Consider the following 11,262-nt stretch of genomic DNA (forward strand, 5'->3'; position numbering starts at 1 on the left):
TGTACTGATGAGAACAACTAGTATTCTCGTGTACGAGGATTCATCTGTCACCAGATGTTGCATATCTGGGTAAGCATAAGCCAGTCCACAAACCATGGGTCATTCTGATTGCATTCTCAATTTGTGGTGGGGGAAGGATCTATCTAGGGAGGTGTCATGGGCAGAATTAAAGTGCCCACCCCATATACTCCGCGTTGCCAGGGCTTGTATCAAGGGCTTGGATGAAGCACACCTGTCTCAAACTCAACACAGACAAGATGGAAGTCCTCATTTTTGGGAACAACACCTCACCATGGAATGACTAATGGTGTCCCATGGAGCACGGCATACCCCCCGCATCAACATACCATGCCCGCAACCTCTGCATCATTCTGGATTGCAAGCTATCCATGAAGAAACAAGTCAATGCAGTCTCATCCACCTGCTCCCACACCCTTTGAAGGCTCCACAAGATCTTCAGGTGGCTCCCGGCAAACACCAGAAGGACCATCATGCAAGCTCTCATCACTAGCAGACTGGACACTGGAAACAATCTGCGTAAGAGTCACTACACGCCTCCCGACGAGACTCCAGACGATACAGATCTCAGTGGCAAGACTCATACTCAACCTCACAAAAGGACCCACGTCACACCCCATCTCAAGAAACTACACTGGCTCCTGATTCAGAAGAGATGGCAGTTCAAGATGATGAGTCATGCCTACATGGCCTTGCACAACGAAGGACCAGCATACATCCGCAAACGTCTGACCTTCCACCAACTGACCAGACACCTTCTATCAGCTTCCCTCTCCCTTGCAGACACCCCACAGATCTGCTGAGCCAACAGCAGAGGACGCCATTGGAACCGCTGCAGCACAGCGCTTACCCAGCACAAGATCCTCGCATCTACCATGGATGGCAACCTTGATGACAACACCGACACTGGCTTTGTAGGGCGTTAGTTCTATCGAAGTTCAAGCCATCATGTAACCCCGTTTCTCAGCCTCCCTTCTGCACATCAAGAGCACCTTTGCTTTCCTTCACTATGTTCAGTCTAAGGCTGTCAACGCAGGGTCCTAGTGGTGTTTCTGGGGTCATATCACCTTGTCCTCTGTCATCAGGGCAAGAGCAGGGCCCGTTCACAGTTCTACTGGAATGTTCTCCAAGGCGAGGGCCAGCTCTCAGTGTAGCAAGGCTCCCCCCTGAAGTGTGGGTGATGGTGTGGGGCTGCTGCAAGATTCCAGTTCCACCATGACCCTGGCTTGTTTGCCTGCTGCTTGCCCATTTGTAGGCTTGCTATAGCACTTGGCGCCCTGCAGTTTCCCCGGTCCACCGTGAGTCATTACCGGACTGTTTGACGTGGAGGGAGACTCCAAGGGACAGCCTACTCTTTCTGGGTGCTTCACTTCCTGCTAGGGTCATTCACAGCCGCCATCTTGGCTAGGTCAGCGGTCTAGTGTCTCCGCTACTAACCAGGCAGGGCACCATAAAGCCAGCAAATGCCGCAAACGCGGAGCGGACGTGCCGTGGGCGCGCCGAAGGCGCACCAAAGGCAAGCACATCTGCGCCCATCTGCGCCTTGACCGGGCCCAGGGCCTGTCCCCCTGGCTATTTAAAAACAACTCCAAGTATAAAAGCACTATCTTACACTAGTCTTCAGCTTATGGATCTAAACAACACTAATTACAATCATTATTGCTCCCCTTTCAGCGAGGATGCACTATTTAATAAGCCACTCTCCATATGCCCAAATTGTATGTTTAATATAGCGCCAACTAGGTCAGCCCTCCTTCCTAGCGCACATATCCCCTCCCTAAACCGAACTTGATGTATTTTGCACTTATAAATGCTCACTCCCTCCCCAAGCATAATCTTGATATACATGAACTTCTGACCAATCAGAATTTGGATTTATTATTCTTGACTGAGACGTGGGGTGACTCCTCCTCTGGTCCTGACTTCTGCGCAGCCACCCCTGAAGGTTACTGCGTATTTAGACAGGACAGAACTTTAAACAAGCATTTGCAATGCAATCAGTCTCACATTTGATGAGTAGAACTATTGGTATTGTAAATGACAATATCTTTTACCCATATGTTTTGGTTTGGAGTGGAGTGAAAAATTAGAAAAAAAGACAACAAGAAACACTTAAAATGCTTCCTTAACAGGACCTCAGACCCACTTTTAGCATGCACACATCTGGGAGAAATTACGTGCACAGAAAAAGCAACGCATAAGGTACACAGCAACAGACACGTTCGTTCCTAAGCACCTCACCATTTCCCTCTCACCGCTACTAAAAAGATATTGTAATTGGATTTATATAGCGCTTACTACCCCTTACGAGGTGTTGAAGCAAAATACGGCGCGTAGTATGTGACTCCGGAACCCAATAAGGGTCTCCTACACCGACTCCAACTTGTGCAGAATGCTGCTGCCAGGCTGGTGATGGGCCTTCCTAAATTCCACTCTGTTGCGGCTACCATCAAGAGCCTTCCTTGGCTTCCTTTGGGTCGGAGAATTGAGTTTAAAGCCCTGTGTTTGGTGCACAAGGTCTTTTACAATATGTGATCAGAAGGCATTAAAAAACTGTTTCGGAGATATGTCCCTGGTAAGCAGTTAAGATCTTCCAGCAATAATTTGGTGACTGTGCCTAGATTCAGGAAATCTAGATGGGGGGGAGGGCCTTTTCGCTGGCTGTGGACAATTTTTTGAACTCCCTTCCTCTTTCAATTTCGATTCTGGAAACTCATTCCTCATTCCGTAAGGCCTTGAAGACCTGGCGCTTTAATAATAATAATAATAATAATAATCTTTATTCGGTTTTTACAATTCGAAAAGCCATAAAAGATAACAAATTAATTTAAAAAACATTAAATTTAAAAGGTGAATTATACATTTGATTTCTTAGCTCGGACACATTATTTGTAAGGCAGTTTAGAAAAAATAGCAGAAGATGGAAAGTTGCAGTTTTACAGATTGTTTCTGTGTCTCATGATGCATTTTAAAAAATTTAATACATGATATACCGTACATTCTGAGTCCAAAAATTGAAGTGATAACATCGCTGGGCGGCATTGTCTATGGCCCCATTTTTTTAATAGGGGAAAAAGCCAAGTTTTTCGGTGCGATTGATAGAACTTACAAAAAAGTACTGTATGAATGGTGGACTGTTGGGAATGTTCGTCACAAGGACACAGTGCCATATCGGTACTCCAATTGTTCTTTTCGGGGAAGGTCACCAGTCTGAAAAATGAATTCAACCTGAACCTTGTTAGGAGCATCTTCTCGTAGGTGGAAATCCCTATGGTAAGATATAGCTGAATTTTCATGGTCTGCTGAATAATAATTGCATGCATGACAGATTTTTTTGTAGTCAGCGTTGCTAGTCTCAGGGAATCCAAGTGACTCAATGCTACCTGTTTTAGATCTTTTTTAGAGATTTCTTTCATTAGTTCTGGATTATAATAGTATTTTTCAAATCCCAGATCTTGTAGAAAATTTCTGATGTAAGAAATCCAAGGAATTTTTTTAGCATGGTCCAACTCCATGATGTCTTGTATAATGTTTTTTGTCAGGTTATTTTCAACAGATAACCAAACTCTTCTCCAAAGCATTAGAGGTTGGATTTTTATCAGGTCTTCGATAAATGGGATTCCCAATTCTATATGCGAGGCATAGATGGAAGTGCCTCGTGGTGTTGACAGAAGGAATCTCGTGAAGATGTTTTCCTCTTTTTGGATTGGGACAGTATTTGTATGACCCCAGATCCCGGCACCATATAATGCTGTGGATTGGCACTTCGCCGCATATATTTGCAACAGTTCCACTGGGGTTTTTTTCCCTAGTTTGTTGGAAAATTTCATTAGGGCCATGTTCGCTCTTTTAAAAAGGTGCCTCCTAGCTTCTACCGCCGGCTTCCAATTTTGGGCATCATCAATCATGATACCCAAGTAGGGGTATTGCGAGGTTCTCTCAATTTTTTGGTCTTTTAAAAAGATGGATTTTGCGGGTTTTTTTGAGCCACCGACTACCATAGAGAAGGTTTTTTTAACATTAATATGCAGATCCAGAGCTGCCATGAAGTCTGCATATTTAGTTAAAGATTTCTGTAGTTCAATTGGAGTTCGGGCTAAAATGACAGCGTCGTCCGCATAGAGCAGGGCGGGGATTAGGCGATCTTTTACTTTTGGGAGGTCTCTTCCCCCCTTCAACATACACTCTTCCAAACCGTTGGTGTATAAAGAAAAAAGAAAGGGGGCAAGGACGCAGCCTTGCCTCACTCCCCGCTCTACCCTGAATGGTGCTGTCAGTTCTCCTCCTGTCCCGAACCTCACTCTCGCTGTGGCCCCGCTGTAGAGTTCTCTTAAGAAGTCAAGGAGAGGAGGGTCTACTCCCATCTTGCTTAGTAATGACCAGAGCTTGGTATGTGAGACACAGTCAAATGCGGAGGAGAGATCCACGTATGTCATAAATATAGAACCTGATTTTGCCAATGTGTACTTAGAAATGAGCAAAGAGAGGTTTAAAGCTTGCTCGATGGTTCCAAAGCCCTCCCTGAAGCCGAACTCTAGGTCTGAGAGGATGTTTTCGTCAGCCACCCACTGTTGCAGCTTGCCAAGAAGGACTCTGCCAACTACTTTGCCCAGAGAGTCAAGAAGGGAGATTGGGCGGTAGCACTTGACATCTTGCCTATCCCCCTTCTTGAAAATAGGGACCATTATTGACGAAGACCATGAGTCCAGCAGTCCAAGTTCCATGGTTGCGAAACAGACCCTCGTGATTATTGGAATCCACAAGTCGGGAAGAAATTTAAATAGGTCGACGGGGACCCCGTCAGGGCCAGGGGCTTTTCCGGGTCTACTTAAGGATAACGCTTCTTCGAAATCTTGTAAGTCAACTTCCAGATGAATAGGGAAGGTGACTGGGTTGCAGCTAGACTGATGCAAACCTCTGTTAGATGTAGTTTGGAAGATTTTCGAAAAATGGCTCGTCCATGTAGCCTCGTCTATGGCCACATCTATTTTTGGTCCAGTTGAGTTAGATAGAAAAGGCGATTTGACTATTTTCCAGAAAGCCTGGGAGTTCTTCGAGAGTGCACTCTCGTGTAAGGCCTTCCACAAGGATGTTTTTAGGTCCTTTTTCCTCGTCTTTCTAATGGTAGAGTATTCTCTTCTGAGATTTTGGATCTTTGTTGCATCTCTGTTGGGTTCCCTAAGAGCTTTCCTCAGATTTGACTGCGCTTTCGTGCAGTCTCGACTAAACCAGCCTGTGGTCTTTCTATTGTTTTGTTTGAGAGTTCTGGTTAATAGGCTTTTGACAAGTTCTATAATGGCGTTGAAGTTTTCCAGTATTTGCTTAGCCTCTGCTTGAGGATCAAGACAGATCAAAATGTTTTTGTAAGCAAGAGTAACTAGTTTCTTCGTTAGAATATTGGGATCCACTTTCTCCCATTTGATTGTAAAGCCGTTAGTCTTGTTCAGCACGAGCCTATTCTGAGATAGGGTGTTGGCTATGGTTACCATCGGAGAGATCGAGAGATGTATTTGGAAGTTTAGACTTAGCGCTGAGTGATCGCTGAGGCAATTTTCTAAGATTTTAAATGGTCCCAGTTGCGATTTTAGAACTTCTGTAGCTAATATATAATCCACTGTTGTTTCGTAGCCCCTTCCTCTATAGGTAGGCTCTAGCTTGTCAGTTGATTGTAGTGTGGGATTCAGAATTTGCAGGTCCAGGTCTGCGATTACTTTGTTCATGGCGGATCCTGCTTCTGAATGGATAAAGTGCATTAAAGGACTGTCAGACTCGTCTACTATTCCACAGGTATCGATAATGGGGCAGGGGTGCAAATTGAAGTCACCGCCCCAGATTATGTGAGCGGTATCCCCTTTCTGTTTATAGTGAATGTGTTCCGTTATTTTGTATTGAATTTGGTCGAGAACATTCACAAAATTTTCTAGATCCAGGTTGTTGTATATATTTACTGCTGTAACACGGATTTTTTTCCCTACGGAGAAAGTAAGAATTTGAAAATTCGGAAGGAGGTCTGTCTTGATGATCTTTAAATCTACAATAGTGTTTGCCATGTAAATTACCAGACCCCCCTTCGGTCTGCCTGAAGTGCTAGGAAGGGCAGGAGAAGTGAAGGTTCTGTATCCCAGTAGGTGGAGCGCTGCCGTTGACCATGTTTCCTGGAGAAAAATGAATTGAAAGCCCTTCAGAAAAACCGCTGCCGAACCGTCTTCGATCTTATTACGGAGACCGGCAACGTTCCAGAAAACCATGGGAAACTGAGTGGGTCCGCGATCATATACATCCTTATGCTTGTGCGGTATGGATGGGATGGGCATTGACTTTACAAATACGAATCTGTAAACCCTGTATCTATGGACACCCCTGATCATGATCCCGATCCGCAGCGCTTTGATGCCCCTGGGCTAAGTTCGATCCTTCTGTCTGTTCTATCGGCATCTTTCATCTCTGGATCTGACTTTCATCTCTTTACGTCCTCCCATCCTGCCCTTTTCTGTCTTGTCTACTACAAGCAAAAGACACAGTACATGTGTGTGGACACACATGCACACAGGGCTTGCTTTAGAGTGGTGCGACCGGTGGAGCCACACCTGGTGCTGACCTTGGGGCACTGTGTTTAGAAGTAACTTATATGTTTACAAGCATCTGCCGCAGAGTTTCCTGTGTTGGACCCCTGTGGTGAAAGTGGAAGATAGCCTTTTTTCTCTTTCCTTTGTTTTGTGTTTTTCTTTTCTTGACCCTTTTTGGTTTCCTTTACTGTTGTGCCGTTAAATAAAATGTCCCTACCTAGATCACTGGAAAAAGGATTAGATTAACAGTCTAGGTGGGCAGGGGACTAAATAACATCTAATAATTCATAGAAAGAATTACAAATATCTCACTATGACGCCAGCCGTTGCCACAGAACTTGCAAATTGATAGTGGTGGCTGCTTCTGAGAATCTGTGTTTCTTTCTTAAATATTCACTTCTTTTGCTCTCACATCCTTGATTTCCAGTGATTCCAATGTCTCTGTTTCACCACTATCAGAAATGCAACTCAAACTGATTTCCAAACTTGTTTTTGTTAATACTTTCTTTGTGCAAAGTATAAGGTTACAAATATTTCTTCTTTGTGTTCATTTACAATTTTTGACTCCATTTCTACAGGTGACAGAAGCATGAACAGAAAAAATAAGGTGTAAATTTAGTGAAACACAATGAAAAGGATTATTTCAAGGAAAGTTAAAACATTCTCGAGCTCTTGAGAAGAAACACATTCTATGTGCCAGGAATGTTGAGGATGTTGGAGCGGAAGAAGCTGGTGAATGTGAAAGTTGTCAAATCCCTAAAGTAAAAGGACCATAAATGTTTACCAAGTGTCAGTAACTGAGATTAAGGAGTACAATTTCCACAACTGATCCCCACGCAGTGCACTTGAGAAAACTCAGAGGATGTAAATTCTGTTTGATGGTTTATGAGAAATGCTTTGGAGACCGAAACCCTCCCCAACAGATCAGTTTCCGTAGACGTGTTGTGATGTGACAGAACCGCCAAAAAGACTAATATCCTCGGTTTACAAGTGCAAGCTTTTGTCCCGTCTCCTGGAGATAAGAGGAAAGAAAAGATTGTTTAAAAGAAAGTCATTGTAAATACGCTTTCTCAGATGTCATTACAGCAAAGAGGCTGGATTATCATTTCCAATATAGGAAGATTTTCCTCCACAAACTCTGTCTCTTGGGTTGATCCGAGTGGTTTCAAAGTGTCCTGTACCTCCAAAGTGGATCATGTACCTGTCTTAGCCACTGAGCAAAAAAGTATGTACTGGCACAGAAAGTAGAAAAGGGGCCAGTGTTACGCTATTGATAATTCATAAACCACCCTGGCATGCCCTAATCATCTGTCATTACTTGTATGAACAAACATACCTTACAGGCAAACACTAAAGCCCAAATACCTTATCAGTGCTTTTAAAACTTCTAAATCAAATGTGATGAAGTAGGATCACTAAATGAGACTAATTAAACAAGAGAAACTTCACCCGGGCATAACTTGGAGAAAATGAATCCATGAGAGGCCTCGTAATCAATACAAGGGGCTCCTCAGTGAAAGTTAATAAGACAAGTTAGATCGGTGCCTTTAAAGGTAGGAAAATGATCTCCAGGTAAAAACTATCATTAGTTAAACACATATGTTAAGAAGAGCATCTGAAATGTATTTTAGAAGTTAATGCTGCGTTGTAACATAAACAAGTACACACTCAGAAATCAGATTCAGTCTTAAGATGGCATGTATCCAGGAACAAACCCAACTTGGAGAAACAAACAACTCGAATAAGAGCAATGACTGTGAGAATAGCTTTAGTCATCAATCCCACCTCACTAAACATGAGAAAACTAGCACTGGACGAAAACCCTATCAGTGTCCAGAATGCAGGAAAGGCTTCAATCACAAATCCAGCCTTACTGTACATGAAAGAACCCACACTGGGCTTAAACCGTATCAGTGCTCTGAATGCTGTAAAAGCTTCAGTAGCAAATCCTATCTCACTTTACATGAAAGAACCCACACTGGACAAAAACCTTATCAGTGCTCTGAATGTTGTAAAAGCTTCAGTCAGAAATCCAGCCTTACTAAACATGAAAGAACCCACACTGGACAAAAACCATATCAGTGCTCCATGTGCCAAAGAAGCTTCAGTTTTAGTAGCAGTCTGATTCAACATCAGGTAACTCACACTGGACAAAAACCTTATCAGTGCTCTGAATGCTTTAAAAGCTTTAGTAACAAATCCAGTCTCACTTTACATGAAAGAACCCACACTGGACAAAAACCTTATCAATGCTCTGAATGCTGTAAAAGCTTCAGTCAGAAATCCAGCCTTACTGTACATAAAATGACTCACACTGGGTATAAACTGTATCAGTGCTCTGAATGCTGTAAAAACTTCAGTAGTAAATCAGCTCTCTCTCAACACGAGAGAGCTCATACTGGACAAAAAAAGTATCAGTGCTCTGAATGCTGGAAAAGCTTCAGTCAGAAAGACACCCTTACTAAACATGAAAGGACGCACACTGGACATAAACCGTATCAGTGCTCTGAATGCCAAAAAGGTTTCTATCAAAAATCCGGTTTAAATCTACATCAGAGAATCCATACTGGGCTTAAACCGTATCAGTGCTCTGAATGCCAGAAAAGCTTCAGACTGAAAAAGACTCTCACTCACCATGAGAGAACTCACACGGGGCACAAACCTTATCAGTGCTCTGAATGCTCGAAAAGCTTCAGTCAGAAATCCAACCTTACTGTCCATCAAAGGACCCACACTGGGCATAAACCGTATCAGTGCTCTGAATGCACAAAAACATTCTATAAGAGATTGAGTTTAATTGAACATGAGAGAACCCACACTGGGCTCAAACCCTATCAGTGCTCTGAATGCCACAAAAGCTTCAGATTGAAAATAAATCTCACTAGACAAGAAAGAACCCACACTGGACAAAAACCGTATCAGTGCTCTGAATGCCGGAAAGGATTCAGTTGGAAATCCAACCTTACTGTGCATGAAAGAACCCACACTGGGTATAAACCGTATCAGTGTTCTGAATGCCAGAAAAGCTTCAGTTATAAAATAACACTCACTAGACATGAGAGAACTCACGCTAGGGATAAACCTTATAAGCTCTCTGAATGCTGGAAAAGTTTCAGCCGGAAATCTGGTCTCACTCAACCTGTGACAACTTACCTGGAAGAAACCTTGTCATTTTTCTAAATGCCAGAGAAGCGACAACGTGAAAGAAAATGATCTGTGCTCTCAATGTGACAAAAACTTCAGTTGTAAATGTAACATTTCTACGTAAGAGAGGCAATGTGGGGAGAATAAAAGGTGCTCACAGTCAACCCCGAGGAGGAGCTTTCAGCATCGCTAAACATTTACATGACGCAGCCCCAAAGACATCACTCCATTGATTGTCCAACAAACTGTACTGAGAAAAGCACACAGCGAGGGATGGAAATGCTTGAATTAACCTCATTCCTTTGTTACTATTTGTGGCCTCATTCCATTCAGCGTGTTTTGCTCCCTGAGTGTTAATAAGCTATGGCTCCAACACACAAAGTCCATTAAATCCTGAACTTTGAGGCCACGCTGTTATATTCAGGAATGCATGTAACCTCAAATTGTTTCCAGCCTTAGTGAGCCTCACCAGGGGGCTGCAGCAGGCGTTTGTTTATTGTTTAGTTTCCGTCTTTTCATTTTTGTATATTATATATTTTCATATATGGTGTTTTTGCGTGAGGTGATTATTATTGTCCTCATTTCAAGTATGTTATGCTTTGTATGTTTCTCCCATGGGCCGCTGTTTCTGTATAGTTCATGCAATTTTTAACATGTTTTTAAGTGTTTATCTTTATTTAGCCTTTTGATATCAATAAAATGTGAAATTACATTATGTGGAAATGTTTTATTATCTGCAGGACAATTGATTATTGTGTGGAGTAGTTACCCATAATATTTATTAATTGGAGGAAGTTTTTGTTCTTTAACATTTAGGCTGCAGCAGGAGTCCCTGTGCCGTAGGTCTCTATGGGACCAACATCTGTTCATGTCTGTACCACGTAGGGCTGATCATTGAGAAAAACTAAAGGTGATGGATGTACTGGTAGTTAATCTCGGCAACATCCCGCCACATCATTCTCCAGTCTTTGAATAACTACAGCCAAGGTCAGCCATATGGAAACCATTCTTGGCCCCATCCTAAATAGTCCTAATTACTTCTGTTCCAAGAGGACACAGCCTCATATTACAAAGATCCACATGAGTGGCCTCTTTCCATCTTCTTTTTGTTTCAAATGGATCCTGCTATCCCCTTAACCATGCCTCAGGCCTGCCACGTTCCATGCTTTGGCTCTTTTCTCATCTTCAACCATGAACCATCTCCATAACTTGGAAGCTACGAAGACTTCGCAGCTGTTGTAACTGCTCGAAATTTCAAACATTTTGATGGCCGTGGATTCAGGTTCACTTTGATGACCCAACTCTACTCTGTGGGAATTTTGCACTTCAAGCCACTTCTGTGCAGCTCGTCACCTTCTGAGACTGATTCAGCCAAAAACCTCACATCAAATTCCAGTGCTAATCCTCACTAGAAACTAAACTTATCTTTGGCCTCTCGAGCATAGCTACCGAAGTCAGCTACAATTTTGTAGGTGACTTCCTGATTGATTCAGTGGAACTGCTTGTTTTTTATTCATTTACCTTTTTGTTTGGT

General features: G+C 42.9%; 1 protein-coding gene across 1 annotated transcript in view; it reads left to right on the forward strand.

The window, feature by feature from the left end:
* Positions 1–9,764, forward strand: part of LOC144805746 (uncharacterized) — a 157,195-nt gene extending 147,431 nt beyond the window's left edge. The window contains exon 4 of the mRNA XM_078672230.1: positions 8,402–9,764. Within this exon, the coding sequence (XP_078528356.1) occupies positions 8,402–9,764 (1,363 nt within the window). The remainder of the gene's footprint in view (positions 1–8,401) is intronic.
* The last annotated feature ends 1,498 nt before the right edge of the window (positions 9,765–11,262 follow it).

Source organism: Lissotriton helveticus, assembly GCF_964261635.1.
Source record: "Lissotriton helveticus chromosome 1_1 unlocalized genomic scaffold, aLisHel1.1 SUPER_1_unloc_21, whole genome shotgun sequence".
Taxonomy (NCBI): Eukaryota; Metazoa; Chordata; class Amphibia; order Caudata; family Salamandridae; genus Lissotriton; species Lissotriton helveticus.